A 16321-nucleotide genomic window follows, 5' to 3' on the forward strand; every position below is an offset into this window, starting at 1 on the left:
GCCATAGCACCCAGCTGCTCCCACCTGGGCCAGCACACTGTGGCCTCCCTCACCTCCAAGAAGGAGATAAAGAGAGACTTGAACTGCTCCTCAAAGGGCCTGAGTAAGGCAGGGAGACGCCTCAGCCAGCACTCGACGAAGGGCATGAGCCCCAGGATGCTGGGCTCCAGGTACACCATGCCGCAGCGGGATACTGTGGCTGGGGAGGCGACCGCCAGGTCTTGCACCTCGAACATCATGGTCATCGCCTGCCACCAAGATGAGATGCATGAGCAGGACAGCTGCTGGCCCCCAGGGCAGGGGAAAGGGCCGCAGGGCCATGGGGAGGGGCTGCCCATCCTGCAACAGCGGGCGGGCCCGGGGCAGGTGGTGGGTCAGGCACAGTGCTGGGGTAGGGGCAAATGCAGGAACCCTTAGCCTCAGCTGATCACGTGGCTCTTGCTGGAGCCTCGGGGAGGAGTCTAAATCAGGAGATTCCCGGAAGCCCTCTGGCTAGCCTGGGGTCAGGGCATTTTAGGGTCCCTGGAGCCCCAGGGAGATCTGATGGGAACTATGTGCTCTGCTCCAGAGCCCCCAAACTGTGTACATGGACACAGGGTCACACTGGCCTCTGTACCACCTGTACCCCAGACTCCAGGAACATTGCCAGGATGCCTGAGCCAGTCTGGGCTGAAATGGCTGTGAGTGGGCCTTGGAAGCTCAAGGCAGCATCGACTAAAATTGAGGTGGTCGTCCCGGGCTGAGAGCATTACAGAGTGGGTCTGCCACAAGGGAAATGCCGAGCAGCCGTGCAAGACGTGCGTCAGGTACACGAGCCTGGGGATGGGGAGGAAGCCTCGGCCCGGAGAGGGAAGGGTGGGGGGGGATGAGGCTTGGCCAGCCTGGTGTGGCCCCTGGGCCCACCCGGTTGCAGAGGACAGCAGGGTGAGTGGACAGGCGGAGGAACCTCTGTGAGCTTGATGATCTCCCCGGAGCTGAGGCACAGCTTCTTGTTGTCGTCCAGCACCGTGTTCATGTTCTCAATCCAGACAGCGTCCACTGGCCCATCGAACATGTACCACTTCTTGCTGGTGTCGGAGGCGATGGCCCCCACCCGGATGAGGGAGGAGAAGATCCCATCTGTCCTGCAGCCACCAGGGAGGAAGGGCCACAAGCACAGCTGGCTCCCAGGGAAACCTGGATCCAGGTTGGTCCTGCTCTGCGTGGTTTTTTTTTTTTTTTTGTCTTCAGTACTTTCATTCATTTAAAAATTACAATAGGGAAAATAGGACTTTTTGGTATAATATGTAATGAAAATGTGTGGTTATATTCTCTTCCTGCTGTGCTGTGCTTAGTCATTCAGTCATGTCTGACTCTTTGCAGCCCCATAGACTGTAGTCCTCCAGGCTCCTCTGTCCATGGGGATTCTCCAGGCAAGAATACTGGAGTGGGTTGCCAAGCCCTCCTCCCCTCCCTGCTGAGTCCTCACTAAATTTACATTAAAGGAAGATGGAAAGGAATACCCTCAAAAGAAAAGGAAGATGGGGAGGAGGGGACACAGAAGTCGAGGTTCACACTGTCTCAGAAGATGGACAGAGGTAGAGAAGGGGTAAATGACCTCGCAGAGACAGCAGCGTCACGAGATGTATCTAGTTCTTGCCACTGAACCAGGAAGGCTCATACTTCAGAGGCACCAAATGCCAGGGAAATGGGTGGGTAGAAGGGCATTTTTCTGGTCTGGTCCCCAGACCCCAACCTGTCCCACACAAGAGCCTGGAGCGGCTGTAACTAAGACCCTTCACCAGCAACGGGGGAAGCTGGACAAGCCCATGTTCAGAAAGACAGGTGACTGCCCTTCTCCAGTGCCCACTCCCCACTGAGTTCCCAGAACACTGGGACCAAGAAGAAGTCACCCCAGCAGGAGACTGGAGACTTCTCTGGAGAAACAGAATAGCCCCAGAGAAAAGCTTCTAGTGCTGACTGGTGGGCCTCTAGTCAGCTCCATGCATTTCCCCCTAAAATGCACACCTCGGCCTGGGAGCACAGGCCGCAAAGAGGGACCGCCAGCCTCTCGTGGGTATTGACAATAATAGTCAACTTTTCCTGAGTGGTTGCCATGTGCTACACTGTCCCAGCCATCTCCCATTACCGGTGGTGTCATTTTTATCCCGACTTTGCAGGTGAGGGACAAAGGTCCGGGGTGGGGGACGGGGGTGAGGCGGGGCACTCAGTGAGGAAGCACAGTGGTGACAAGCGTCCCAGGAACTTGGGCTCCAGAGCCAGAGCTCCCAACCTTCCACTCAGCTGGGGGAGGGAGGCGGCCAGGGACCCACAGGGTGCAGAGGTCTAGGAGCAGGGCGGTGCCCGGAAGGGTCTCGGGCCACTCACCACTCATGGGTGAGCAGGTCAAACTCCCCATACAGCTGTCCCATTGTGATGGACTTGGGGTTGAGCACATAGTAGTTGACGGCCTCATACACACCGCCACTGATGGATGGCTGCCCTTTCAGTGACGTCATGGCGGCGGCCAGGACTCTGTAACACTGGGGAAACGGCCAGGCAAGAGTGAGCCTCCGAGCTCCCTGGAGAGCAGGGCTGGCGAGGGCTGCGGGCCTCATGGAGCAGTGGGGTATTCTGAAGGCCCAGGAGGCACCAGCGGGGGGCCAAGACCCCTGCTGCTGAGGCTACCCTGCCCTCAGGTCCACACTGTGGGCAATGGGCCACCCAGCTTGGCTCCACTTAAGTTACTCATTTTTTTTCTTCCTTTCTAAAATTTTTATTTTATGTTAGAATATAGAGAATGAATTTATAGTTGCCAGAGGGGAAGGGCGAGAGGGAGGGATAGATTGGGAGATTGGGATTGACATGCACACATTGCCATATTTAAAGCAGATAATCAGGGACTGCTCTAGTAGTCCAGCGGCTAAGACTCCACACTCCCTATACAGGGGGCCCGGGTTTGATTCCTGGTCAGGGAACTAGATCCCACATGATGCAAGTAAGACCTGGCACACCCAGATAAATAAAGTAGAAAACCAACAAGCACCTGGAGTTCAGCACAGGGAACACTTACGTTACTCTTGCCAGAGCCTGTGGGCCCGACGAGCATGAGGCCGTGCCTCACCACCGTGGTCTCATAGAGCTGGATACACTTGGTCAGGAATCCTGGAGGGACATGGCAGGGGGGCCCAGGGGTCAGAGTAGGGGCTTAGATCCTGGCTCTGCCACTAGTTTGTTGTAACCTCTGGTGGGTTACCTCACTCCCCGCACCTCAGTTTCCCCATCTGTGAAATGGGGTGGCAGTAGTACCTACCTCATAGAGGCCTGTGAAACCCTGAGCACAGAGGGTTTGGAGAGTTTCTGGGTTGGTGATCACCTCCACAGGCTGGGAGGGTGACTCACCCCAACTCCACGGGGACAGACCTCACCCTGTGTAGCCCTTCACCCTGCTGATACCTGTATCCTTTATCACATCCTTTTTTAAACAATAAACCAGCAAACATTCCTGTTTCTCTGAGTTCTGTGAGTTGTTCCAGCAAATGATCAAGCCTGAAGAGGGGGGCATGGGAACCTGTGATTTGTAGCGAAGCAGGACAGAAGCTGTGGGTAACCTGGGGACCCCATACTCGTGACTGGTGTCTGAAGGTGGTGCAGTCTTGTGGAACTCAGCCCTTATCCTGTGGGGTCTGTGCTGACCCTCATTAGTGTCAGATTTGAATTGATCTGTAGAACACTCAGGCGTGTTAGAGAACTGATGAGTTTGAGGTAAAACCCCACACCTCTGGTGTCAGAAGTGTTGAATGTGAGAGTGAAGGCGAAAGAGTTTTTCCTCAACTCCCATCACTTGAAGGGTCCCAGTGGAGACAGAGGCAGAGAGCCCCAGCTCGCAGCCTGCTTGGCCAGGTGTGAGGGACCCTGAGGCTGGACTACGAGCCTGGCATAGCCAGACCCAGCCTTCTTCTGGTGCCCACAGGACTGTGGGGCAGGGGCAGGGCTCACCGTCCACGTCCTTCAGGTTGCTCTTTTCGCAGGCCTTGCGGATGGCCTTGTCCAGGATGCCGTAGTCAGTATCCTCCTCCTTGATGGTGGGGAACAGGTCAGACACGATCCCAGAGAAGAGCTTGAGGTCCTCCTGCAGGAACTTGGGCACATTCACATCTCGGATGGCCCGGAGGCAAATCAGCTCCTGCAGCAGAGGCCCAAGTCAGATGACCCTTGACCCTCGAGCTGCTCTGGAGCACCCCCTGGACCGCCCGTCCCCCCCGGGCCCCTGCCACCAGAGCTCCCCTGGAGCCCTCGGGCACCTCTTTGAATGGAGCTCACCTCATCCATGCTGGGGTTTTCTCGCTTAAGGTTCCCGGCAGCTGAGATCACAGTCTTCACGGCTCTCATCCCGAAGTCATAGTGGTCCTATCACCACCAAAAAGAGGAGGGGTGGTGGGCACTGTCCCTCTTGGGGCTTCTGGGGAGCACTCAGCCTCCCACCTGACACCTGGCCGGGCCTCATCACCCAGCCCGTGGCTGATGTCACTCCCCCTGCAGGCTGTCAGCACCCGCTCACACATCCCAGCCTGGGCTGAGCACTGTACTTCGTGCTCCTCTGGTGTCTCTGCTTCACTGCCCCAGTCACTCTCTCCCTCTACCAGAGAGAGCACCCCGCCCGCCTCCTGGACCCTGAGGATGAGGTGTCTGCCTCGGTCGCGGCTCAGTCCCTGCAGGCCCACCCAGCACAGCGCCAAGGGCAGGGAGGCACTCAGGTTTTATTTACATTGAGAATGAAGGAGTTTCCCATCTCTGCCACAAGAAGACTGGCCTCGATGGCCTTTGAGCCTCCTTCCAACACACATCACCTCTCTCCAGACCCACCCTCTTGATCACACTACCATGGCTTTTCCCATGTTTGCCGCTGGGTCCATCTCTTTTCATTATAGAGCAGGTGTGATGGAAATATCAAGCTCACCATTTTGCCCCATGGTGTCAGACCATGAAGCTACATACACCTGGGCCCAACCCACAGACCCGCATGTTTCCCAGAAACCTTGGACTTGGAGCTGGATGCAAAGATTGGGCTTGGCTTCGGGTCATCAGCACTTGGGAAGGGGTGAGTGCTTTCCAGAACCATGCGGGGGATAATGGTTCTGTTACTGGAGATTGGAAGGGGCATTTTTGAAGCAGATGATTAGAAAGAAGGGTGTGGGGAGCTGCTCTTTTTCCTCGTAATAGATTGCTCTTCTAGCCCATGGTTTTTGGTGGGCCCCACCGGGCCAAAGGCAAGTGTAGTCTCGCAAGCCACAGGGATGGGTGTTCATGCATGAACAGGTCACCTAGAGAGGGCCCATGAGGGTGACAACAGGGACTTGTTTCTGAGACCATTAGGAAACTAAGCTGGTAGCATGTAAGCCCAGAGTCGGGGCTCATCTCTGCTACTGTAAAGGGGCAGCCTGCCTGAAACTGCAGCCCAAACGGAAAGCTCACCCACTAGTGCCGGTGCCTGAACCAGTAGCATCTACCCCTAGACATAGGCCCAGCTCACCGAGGGGCAAGCCCTGGTGCTGGGAGGCTCCAGGGGAGGTGGGGCTGGCTATCCCCCTCTGGGCCCATGCAACCTAAGTGCACCTGCTCCCCAGCCTTGGTTGTGTGATTCTTGGTCTCTGACTGGTCAACCCTCCTTTGCACCTGCACTAGCTCAGGTGGTCATCTCTTCCTGGCTCCTGCTCCAACTCCCCTGTGCACACGTGAGCCTGGCCAGGCTCCTGGCTGCTTCAGACCTCAGTGTCCTCAGCTGAGAAGTGGGGGTGTGATTCCTACCTCTGAGGGTTGCAGGGGGACGACAGCGGCTCCCAGACCCTGGAACCTGCTCTGGGCAGGATCTCACCTGGGAACTGAGCTGCTCAGAGGACAGCTTGAAGGTGGTCGTGATCTTCTTGGCCAGCACATTGGCCTCGTTGAAGCCAAAGGAATAGAGAGAGATCTCCGCGATCATGGCATAATCCGGAACCATCATGGCCACGGGCCGGAAGAGCGCCTGGGGCACAGGGTATCCAGGTGAATGGAGAGGCCGACCTCCCTTCCCAGAGCATCACCTGCTTTCTGGAATGTCTGGTCCTCATAAGGCGGCTGCACTGCCCTCCTCCCCTGCCAGAACTTGGATCCTCTCTCCACTGTGCCTGCCATAGTTGAGACTTGTACTCCCCTATGGGAGGATCCCTCTGCCCGTTAGAAGCCAGTCCTCTGTCTTGACTTGAACTTGCCCTTGCCTTCTCTCAGGCCCTGAGGACAAGCCTGGCCCTTCCTCTCCACGGCTGGGGGACCCCTTGGCAGGAGGGCTACCATGGGAAAGCACAGTCCCTGATGTCCAGCAGTTGTGTGTCCCTGCATAAGTGTGTGAGCATCTCTGAGCCCAGGCCACAGCTCTGGTGTTTCCCAGTGCCCTGAGCAGCCTCTCGGACCAACCCCAGGCCTGAACTCACCTTCAGGTTATCAGGCAGCTCGGTGCGGCCAGCGTAGCCCGGATTCATGGTAATAAACACAGCACAAGATGGCACGAGTGGGATCTCGACGCCTTCGAACATGAAGCGTTCCACCTGCGGAGGTAGGGAGGGGTTGGCATACCCGTCCCATGCCCTGGATGGTCCCCTCATCCCATTGATGGTCCTGGCTATAACAGATCAGCCTGGACTGACCCCTGACCATGGATTGGCTCGTCTCCCAGGATCTGGCCCAAGACTTCTGGTCCAAGTACCACCTCTGGCCTCCCAGGTCCCAGCTCCCTGCAGTCTTCACACATCTACTTCCACCCCCATTTCCCCACACTGATTCTCCCTAGACCTGGGCAAGCTCAGCCCTGACTAAGACCCAGGGCCCTACTGGGGCTGGGGCACCTGCCAGTCTCCCAGTTCTTGTACCCAGGAGAAGACCTCTGCCCAGCCTGAACAAAGCTAGGAGGACAAATGGCTGGGGATTTCCACGAGCATCAGGTGTGCAGAGGGACTGCTTTGTCCACTGCAGCTTGTCCTGGGAGCTGTACTCAGGGTGGGGTAAGGAGATGAGGCCCCCTGGCTGGCTACAAAAGTCCCCTCACAGATAGCTCTGCTAGGTGACTGGGGGAGTGCCCAGTTCCCTGTGAGATGAGAGAGGCTGGGCTCAGGGCAAGCCCCAGCACCTGGCTTCCCATCCCGCCAGTGTAGGGTGGTTGCAAGGCAGCATGGGCCGGGTGGGTACAGTTGAAGTGAAAAGGTGGTCGGTCACAGGAGACGTGGACGGAAGGCTCCCCCAGAGCTCACCCGCTGTTGCTGTGCCTTCTGGATGGTGGTGATCTGCTGGGCCACCACAGACAGCACCTCGATATCAATGCGATTAAACTCATCAAAGCATGCCCAGGCACCAGCACTGAGGGAAAACATTGCAGGGGCATATGAGTTCAGAGCCTCCCCCACCAGGCACCTCCAAGGGCCCCTGCCGGCTGCTGGGGAGGCGACCAGTGCCGCCTCTGTGGCCATCTCAGTCAGCTCAGCCACAGCCCCACCAGCCGGACCCCTTCCCAGTGCCGCCAGGGGCTGGGCCTCGACTCCTGTTGTCCCGCCCCACCCCCTCCACCACCCCGCTCCTGGTGGGACAGCACGGCCCTCCCACCCTGCCTGTGCCGCCCGCACACCCAGCCTCACCTGGCCAGGCCCTTGAAGAACTTGCCCATGGCCATGAAGTCGAGCTGATCAGAGCAGTTGAACACAACCGTCTGGATGGCCAGGGCCTTGCCCAGGTCTTTCGTGGTTTCCGTTTTCCCTGTGCCGGCCGGGCCAGCTGGGGCGCCCCCAAACTTGAGGTGCAGGGCCCCAGTCAGGGTCAGGTAGCACCTGAGGGGGTGAGAGGTGACGGGCGTGGCCCTGCACCTTCTCAGGAGTCCCACAGGCTCGAGAGGGCCCCGCCCTCCGCCGTCCTGGGCCCCGTGGAGGGGTAACTCCTGCCCCTCCGAGTGCTGAGGGCCCCAAGCACTCCCAGCCTTGGCTGCGGGGAACGGGGCTGGAGCCCTCGGCCACCTGACCGGCGCTCCCCACCCCGTGGCCCCGCAGTGCTTGGCTCAGGGACCTGCAGGATGGCTGACCTGTGGTCACCCTCCTTTTTTCCCCGCAAAACCCAGCGTGAGAATTCAGTTGCTACTAAATACAGGCAGCCAGAGGAAACAATCGAGTGTTTTAGAAGAGAAGTGATCACTTTGTCAAGGGACTCGCCCCCCACCCCGCCCCGTTTCTCTCAAGATCAGTTGCTCTGTCATGTTGAAAGGAAGATCTGACTGATAAAATCAGCAAAGCCCACACCCGTTTGCTGCTTACTGAGCACCACACACGTGCTAAGAACTTTACACGGCAGCTCAAGAAACTCTCCTGACCACCTGGAGGAGACTGCAGAGGAAACTGAGGCACAGGGAGCTTGAGCCACCTGCCCAAGGTCATGGAGCCCAGGACGAGCAAGAGACAGTTAAAAAACCTCAAAGCCAAGCTCCTAATGTTTGATTGCCTGGTTAATCACAGATGAACTGCGTTGTGTGGGTCCTGGACTCCTGGGCCAGCCAGTGTGGGAGAGGGTGTGGGGAGGGGGGGCTCACCTGTCTGTGAGGGGCGTGATCACCAGCCTACCGCTGTTGCCAAGGTACTCGTAGCCATAGATGAACTCAGCATTCACAGCCCGGATGTACAGGTTGTTATTCATCCAGTAGTACCTGCCATTGCAGGGAGATGGGTTCCCAGGGCATGTGAACCACAGGCCACTGGGTGGGGTATGTGGTTGAGGAGAGGTGGTTCTTTGGGGGAAATGAGGGCATCAAGGTACCCAGCTTCCCCTGGGCATCGAGGTCAGCTCCAGCCTTTTGTAGCTGACTCTCCACCCTGCCCTGCCCCCTCCTGCTGCTGCTCTGGCCTGGGGATGGATGTGGCCGCACTGCCTGCTCCCTCACCTCAGCTGTGAGATCCACTCAAAGTCATGGACACTGACCACGTTCTCCTGGACCAGCTTGTTCACCACATCCTTGGCATGGACCTCAATGACGATTAGAGCCGACAGCACAGCTCGCTGCATGCGGGACAGACTTCCCCGCACCAGTGCCACCAGGTCACTGAGCTGCAGGAGCCAGGGGACACCATCAGGGACGGGCAGGGCCATGCTGCAGGCAGGCTTTCCCTGCCTTGCTCAGGGGTGGGCTTCCACCAGCAACAACCCCTCTCTTCTGGGGGCTTCTGGTGGTCTGGGATGGGCAGGGTGCAGGGACCAGGCAGAGAAGGGTAGGCAGGGCATTGGTCACATGGGAAGTCTGGCAGGGATGTCAATAACAATGGAGGCACACACATGCATCCATCTCCCCACTGTGTACGGTGTCCAGGGTCAGGAAGGACCCTGGCGAGGAGCCTGAGGAAGAAGCATGATGAGGAGCCAGTGCACAGAGCGAGGGCAGGCCACAGGACAGCCCAGGAGAGCTCCAGGTAGGAGGCTCCCACCCTGACCTTCGAGAGAGGGGCACCCGCCTGACCTCAGCACTCCCGTTAGAGCCCCCCATCCCTCCCACTGGTGGCTGGTCATGAGACACTCGTTTCAGGGGTGTCTGACCCTCTACTCTTTGGCTCCAACCCCAGGCCTTCTTCTAGGATCAAGACATGACGAAGCTCCTGGAGGGACTGAGCTGCCTCAGGGTGTGAGGTGTTGGTGGGGAGCAGATGGTGACCCCCCTGCCTTGAGTCTCACCTGCCGGGCGAGCTGGGGGAACAGCCGGCTGCTGAGGTTGCCAGCCTCCAGGGCCTCTTCCACCTCTAAGGTCCAATAGGTCTGACACCCGGCGATGGTCACCTGGCCAGGCCAGTTCAGAACCCACTGAGTCCTGAGCATCTGGGAAGACAACACAGGTAGGGCTGACCCAGGCAGCTGCCAGCACCGACCCTGCACACTGTCTTTCCTTTAGAGGTCATCTGTGCTTCTGAGCTCAAAATTCCACCTCAAGAGCAGGGAAGCCTTTTAAACTTCGGGCCTCTCAGGTTGGGCAGAGTCATCACTTCCTCTGCCGTAGAGACCTGGAAGTGGAGGGGTGGGAGCCCAGGCTTGGGAAACATACATCCTGGGTTCACATCCTGACTGCCACCTGTGAATCACAGGCCCTTTGGGCAGGAAACATCTCTCAGCTGCTTTGTAGGATAAGGCTTAACCCTGAGGATAAGAGGTTCAGCTCCACCATCAGCGGTCAGCCACTGATGCTGGGGCTGAGAGAGGTCATGGGGGGACGTTCCAGCCCAGGGGCTGGCACACAGTGAATGCTCGAAACATACCAATAGCAACTGATTATGACTAGGAACCAGTCTCACTTTTTGGAGGGTGTTTTCAGATTCCTCCCTCTGCTCTCAGAGACACTCTGGCTGACTGAGAGCAGCAGCAATCAAGGCTGTGGTCTGAGGATGAGGCAGGTGCCAATTGCAAATTGGCACTTGCCAAGAGTATTATCAACGACTGAACAACAAAGGCATTTGCCATCTGCCTCTGTGGAGATTGAACCCTGTGCTGCTGCAGCTGTTGACCTTCAACACCCCATGAAGGGGCTCAGGGTGGAGTGAGGTACTCTGGGCTCCAGGGAATCTGGTGGGATGAGTATTTAGACAGGAGGATATTTTCAGGAATAGATTTTATGATCCCAATCATTGCATCTCCTCATTATTTAGAAAAGCACTGAATCCCTTCATGATGACGACAGATCCTCATGACTCAGAGAAAACTTCTCGCAAAGTAAGCGCTTGACTGTATTAAGCTCCTGCTTCACCAAAATCATATACACTGACCTTCCCCCACTGCCTCTTTGGAGCAGTCTCTCAGAGCTATCTGAGGTGCTGCCTCCCGGGCTGCAGCCCTCATTTTGCCCCAAATAAAACTTAACCCGCAACTCTCAAGTTGTACATCTTTTTCAGTCAACACAGGCAGGTAAGCCAGCCCTGATGATGGAGCAGAAAGGTGCTGAGAAAGGAGCCAGTGGAAGGATGAGCAGGCTGGGAGGCCGCGCTGGGAGGGGTGGCGTGGCTCACCGTGGGATAGGCCTTGATGGCCCTCTCGATGATGTCCCGCACGCTGGCCTTCATGCTGCTTTCCACCTCCCGCAGCCAGTCCTCCACGTTGCTGGATGGGTAGATGGAGAAGGACAGCTGCACCTCCTCACCCTCTGCTGAGTACATATGTGTGATCTCCAGGTCCTCCTGGAACAGCAGCTGTGGGCGGGGGACAGGGAGCAGTGAGAGGGGGGTGAACCTCAGTGTGTCCAGAGGCCCTGCCCACCAGAGCCCCGGCGTGGACCCCGCCTGTGTCCTCCACCTTCAGAAGGTGGTTCTCGCCTTTGGAAGAGAGCTCCCCTTCGCTGGACCTCCCCTGACTTTTCGTGGGCAGGACGGATCTGCCTGCTGCAGCTGTGGCCCCACCCACTCGGGGAAGAAGGCTAAGCCTGCCCTTCTAGTGCCCCCCCTATTCCCCCCTCCCAGAGGCCTGTGAGGCCTCCCTTGTAGATGAAGATGAGGACGAGGGGATTCAGAAGCCTCTGACCTCTTGGGTTTCTCAGTCTAGCCAGCACCTTAGTGGATTGCAGGGGGGCCAGGGCACCCCTGGATGAGCTGGGAGCAAGAGCTCCCCAACCCTGAGCTGAGGCAGCTGACCCTCCTCCCACAAGCCCCAGAGATGTCTCTGAAGGCCTGGGAACTCATTCCCTGCTGAAAAGACTTGGAGTGAGAGAAGAGGTAGTCTCCCTGGGACGGTGCCCTCAGGGCACCTGAGCCCCTGGCCCAGCTACCCACCTGGGCGATGTTCTCGAAGCACTTGCGCAGGTGGGGCTGCACGGCGGTGGGGTCCTTTGTCTGGGACAAGATCTCGAGCAGCTCGTCATCAGACAGGAAGTAGAATCTGCCAGGGAGACGGGGGTGAGGGCCGTCAGGCAGCCCTGGGTCCCAGCTGTCCCGGTACTACTGACATCCCTGCCCCCCAGCCTGGCAGGGTACTGGGCCCCAGCCTCGAGGGCAGGTGGGAGCACAGTGGGCGTGGGCCAGGCGCCTCCGACCTGGGGAAGGCGCTCCGCTTGGTCTCCAAGTATTCACTGAGGCCTTTCTGCACCATATCCAGCAGCTTGTTGCAGTCCCGCAGGCTGTCCAGCAGCCTCTGGTCAGAGCACACGTTGATCACCTGTGTGGCCCGGGTCAAAGACAAACTGAAAGTGAGTGTGGTCCAGCTGGGAGGCAGCAAGGTGGGCTCAGAGAAGGACCCATACATGCTTCCTAGAGACTCTCAGTGAGCCTGGGAAGACAGAGGGGCAGGAAAATTGCCCTAAGCCAGGGGCTGCCTCCATAATTCAAAAAGACACATGTACCCCAATGTTCATTGTAGCACTACTTACAATAGTCTAGGTGGAGCTAGTGGTAAAGAATCCGCCTGCCAATGCAGGAGACATTGGAGACGTGAGTTTGATCCCTGGGTCGAGAAGATGCTCTGGAGGAGAGGATGGCAACCCACTCCAGTATTCCTGCCTGGAGTATCCCATGGGCAAAGAACCCTGGTGAACTACAGTCCATGGGGCCACAAAGAGTTGGACGTGACTGAAGCGACTTAGCACAAGGGCTGCCTCCATCACTTGTGAGCCCCACAGGAAAAAGGTCTATGGTTAAAAACTAGCGTTGGAATTCTGTAGTGGTCCAGTAGTTAAGAATCTGCCTTGAAATGCTGGGGACACAGGTTCGATCCCTGGTCAGGGAACTAAGATCCCACACGCTGAAGGGCAACTAAGATCCAGTGCAACCAAATAAGTAAATGAATATTAAAAACAAGCAAGCAAAAAAAAAAAAAAAAAAAACTACAGTTAATCAAAGCCAAGGAATTTGATTTCCTGGAGGACTTGTCAGGTCCTTTAAAAATACTAATGGGGACCGCAAATCTCCAAGAGGAAAAACCATCAACTGCTGTGTTTCTGAGGCTTGTCTCAAGACTGGGGAGCCCACACAGGGGGCCAACGGCCAAGACCAAAGCCTTGGACTTCTCCTCCAGTCTTTCTTGTTCAGGGAGAGATGAGACCAGGAACTTCTGCAGTGTCCCAACTGCCCTCCTCCCATCCCCGTGTGAGCTCGCCTCCCGGTTCTCGTAGGCATTCTTCATGATCTTCCTCCAGATCCGCTCCATTGTCTGGTAGCGCTTGCTCTCCACCGGCAACTGCCGGTTGATGTCCTCGGAGCTGAAGATGGGCTCCAGGTAGAGCCAAGCCCGCTGACAGTTCAGCCACTCCTCCAGCACCTCCTGGACAGGGCGTGGACTGTCAGGGCCTGGGGTTCAAGTTGGGTCCTGTCCCCCATGACCTAGACATTTTATCCCACTAGAGTTCTGGGCAGAGCACTGGGGACCAGAGCCTGCATCCATGGGGAAATTTCTAGGTGACGCTGTCAGTCACAGTACTCCAGGGAACAAAGAGGCTGCATGAATGCCTGTCTTTCAGAGAAACCCCAAGTCCCCCAAAGGATGTCCAGGCCTCCAACAGAGCCAGGGGAGCTGCTCTTCCTATGAGAGAACCACAACCCAAGCAGCACACCACGAGGAAACAATAGAGAGCCCGGTGCATGGAAGTCCAAACTAGTCTCCTCTCCTGGGAGGACTCTGGGTCTATGACCCCAGGATTCTTTGAGGTGTACTGGGACTTGAGCTTGAGATCCCCTAAAATAGTCTCTAAAACATCAGTCCACAAGTGAGCCCTCTTCAAGTCACCTTCCCCTCTTGCCTCCACAATCCCCTTTCCGAATTTGTCTCTTGCCTTTCCCTATCAGTGCAAACTCATTCATTCATTCATGAGTTCATTCTCTTCTTCATGAGCTGTGTGCTGTGTCAGGCCCTGGTCAGGCCCATGTGGGCTCCAGAGGAAACAGAGGAGAGGGTGGTCCCTGCCTTCAAGGAGCCCATCATCCTCTGAACAGTCAGTTATGCCTCTGAATCACTGAGGGCCCAGCATGTGTGATGGGCTCTGTAAGGGGTACCGACCAGAAACCTCGATGGGAAGACGCCGCGGGGTGGGGGGGGTGGGAGAGTCCCTGAGGGCTGCTTGATGCTGATCCCTGGAGGAGATGGGACTCCAGGGAGAGAGAACAGCAGAGGATGGAGACCCAGGGACAATGCTAATGATGATCTCAGGCCTCTCTGGGTGACCCAAAGAACAGAGAGGCAGGTCTTCCTCTCTCAGCTTCTGGCCTTCACTGGAGGTCTTCAAATAGCTACCAGGAAGGCCCCCAGAAGGAGTTGCTGGGATCACACTAGTAGGCCTGGGCCTGGAGTGACCTCAGGGCTCTGCAGACAGCCCCTGGCCTCGACAGCCCTAAAGAACAGTGATCCCAGTACCCTGGCACCCTCACCCCAAGGTGGCTCCAAATGAGACAAGAGTGGGAATAGGAAGCTCAGGGAAGAGTGGGAAGGGACACTGAGGAGCCTCAGGCCTTGTGGTGTCCAGCCCAGAGAGCCCCAAGCCTGGAGGTCCTAGCTGTCCCAAGCCCAGGCAGCACTCAGGGGTCTGGGGGCAGCTCTCGTGCTCCTCTTCAAGGGCAGCTTTGGACCAAACTCTGGCCCCACCCCCATGTCCTGAACTGCCAACTCCAGCAGCCCAACCTCAGAGATGGACAGCCCCATCCTAGTCCCCCTCCTCTGACTGAGGGGCCTGTCAGAGAGCCAGGAGCTGGGCAAACCTGGGCAAGGCACTTCATTGCTTCCAGCCCCACCCGAACACCATAAGGGACCACCTTGGGACAGGGCACTGGGAGGGTGGGGGAGGAGAGGGCAGGAAGGCCCACCTGGGTCAGTTTCAGTTTGGTCTCCCAGGAGTTGATGCGCTGCTCAAAGGGCTTCTTGTAGGGTGAGAAGGACATGCTCTGGGTCATGACGATGTGGTCATCGAGCAGCTGCGAGGCCTCGTCTGGGCTCTTGAGGATGTAGGTATCCGTCTCCTTGTAGGGCATCACGTTGAACAGGATGGTGGACCACTCCTTCTCCATCTTGTCCAGAGCCTGGGGGGGGGGGGGAGGGTGGTACAAGGCAGAGGCTGGGTCCCCAGAAAGAGCTGCCTCATACTGAGCAGCACTGGGCAGGGAAGGGCAGGCTTTGCTCAACCAGGACCTTCAATCAAGCCCCCTCCGTAAACTCTCATCCTGTCTAGTCAACAAGCCCCCAGTGGGCCCTTGTCGGAATCCAGGGCAGACTCACTCTCACACACTCTCATGCGTGTACAGGTATGCTGGGAGGCAGCTAAGTCACTGGATAGGAGCTCTGGTCCCAGTTCTACCTTTTACTGGTTAGGCCATCTTGGCCAATTGCTGAACCTCTCTGAGCCTTAATTTGCTCACCTGCTAAGTGAGGCAACGCTCTCAGCACATTCCTGAGGGAGGAATAACTCGAGAGGAATAACTGCATCATAACGGGCTGGTGGACACTGTGCCAAGCACGTCACACACACATTATTAACACGCTCAATAAGATGCAGCTCATCCCTGGGGTGTGGGACCTCAGGGATGGGGCCCAGGACTGTCACCTTCCCACGTCATCAGGCAGCATGTGGGTGGGGCAGGGAGGCCCTGCCGAGCGCTGCCCACCTGCTCGATGGCATACTCCTTGCCGGCCACCTCGGCCACCTTGCTGATGCTCTCAATGTGGTCCTGCAGGTTCATCTCGAGGCAGCGGGCGAAGGTCAGGTTGGCCTTAGGCCTGACATTAATGTTGATCTCACTGGACAGCAAGTCCCAGTGCCGGTTCCTCATGCCAGGGTTGCGCAGCCCCTGGATCAGTGGGATGTACGGCTTGAACTCCTCAATGCGAGCCCGGATGTCTAAGGCCACGTCCTGGCAGGCTGCAGGGCAGGGCGGGCAGGGGTGAGAGGCAGCAGGCTGAGGCAGGGTGGGGGTGGGCGGCGGGGAGTGGGGCGCGGTGGGCTGGCTGGGCCGCCTACCTGGGATGTCTTTGAACTGCTTCACGCACTTGTGCATGGTCTTGAAGGACTCGATGACGTTCTTCTCCAGCTGCTCTGCGTCAATGGCCGACAGGGGGTCGTTCATCCAGCTCTCAGACCAGCGCAGCCAGTCGGAGGCTGTGGTCCAGAGGTCCAGGTAGGGCTGGAACTCCTTCACCATCCTGGAGAGCTTGTCGTACTGCAGGGGCAGAAGAAGTGGGGCTGGGCCGGGCTGCTCCTCCTGGGGCCCGCCTTCCTTGCTCCTGGTTGCGGTCCCTGATTCAGTCCCCAAGGACTCAGGTCTGGCCTCCCTTCTTCCTTCCCCCACATCTGGGCTCTGAGTGGCTGAGCCAGGTCTGTGCCGAGCCTCCC

At 57.5% G+C, this 16321-nt stretch overlaps 1 protein-coding gene across 1 annotated transcript in view; it reads right to left on the minus strand.

Annotated features, from left to right (window-relative positions):
• DNAH1 (dynein axonemal heavy chain 1) overlaps nucleotides 1–16321 on the minus strand; it is a 74730-nt gene that overhangs the window by 25138 nt on the left and 33271 nt on the right. The window contains exons 18-37 of the mRNA XM_065935348.1: nucleotides 15950–16148; nucleotides 15597–15850; nucleotides 14802–15014; nucleotides 13105–13269; nucleotides 12047–12168; nucleotides 11787–11892; nucleotides 11031–11210; nucleotides 9712–9852; nucleotides 8930–9093; nucleotides 8582–8695; nucleotides 7644–7832; nucleotides 7263–7368; nucleotides 6450–6563; nucleotides 5855–6004; nucleotides 4303–4389; nucleotides 3979–4165; nucleotides 3053–3144; nucleotides 2368–2522; nucleotides 947–1124; nucleotides 54–248 (exon numbers count right to left, since the gene is read on the minus strand). Of these exons, the coding sequence (XP_065791420.1) occupies nucleotides 54–248; nucleotides 947–1124; nucleotides 2368–2522; nucleotides 3053–3144; nucleotides 3979–4165; nucleotides 4303–4389; nucleotides 5855–6004; nucleotides 6450–6563; nucleotides 7263–7368; nucleotides 7644–7832; nucleotides 8582–8695; nucleotides 8930–9093; nucleotides 9712–9852; nucleotides 11031–11210; nucleotides 11787–11892; nucleotides 12047–12168; nucleotides 13105–13269; nucleotides 14802–15014; nucleotides 15597–15850; nucleotides 15950–16148 (3111 nt within the window). The remainder of the gene's footprint in view (nucleotides 1–53; nucleotides 249–946; nucleotides 1125–2367; nucleotides 2523–3052; nucleotides 3145–3978; nucleotides 4166–4302; nucleotides 4390–5854; nucleotides 6005–6449; nucleotides 6564–7262; nucleotides 7369–7643; nucleotides 7833–8581; nucleotides 8696–8929; nucleotides 9094–9711; nucleotides 9853–11030; nucleotides 11211–11786; nucleotides 11893–12046; nucleotides 12169–13104; nucleotides 13270–14801; nucleotides 15015–15596; nucleotides 15851–15949; nucleotides 16149–16321) is intronic.

This window comes from Muntiacus reevesi, chromosome 4, assembly GCF_963930625.1.
Source record: "Muntiacus reevesi chromosome 4, mMunRee1.1, whole genome shotgun sequence".
Taxonomy (NCBI): domain Eukaryota; kingdom Metazoa; phylum Chordata; class Mammalia; order Artiodactyla; family Cervidae; genus Muntiacus; species Muntiacus reevesi.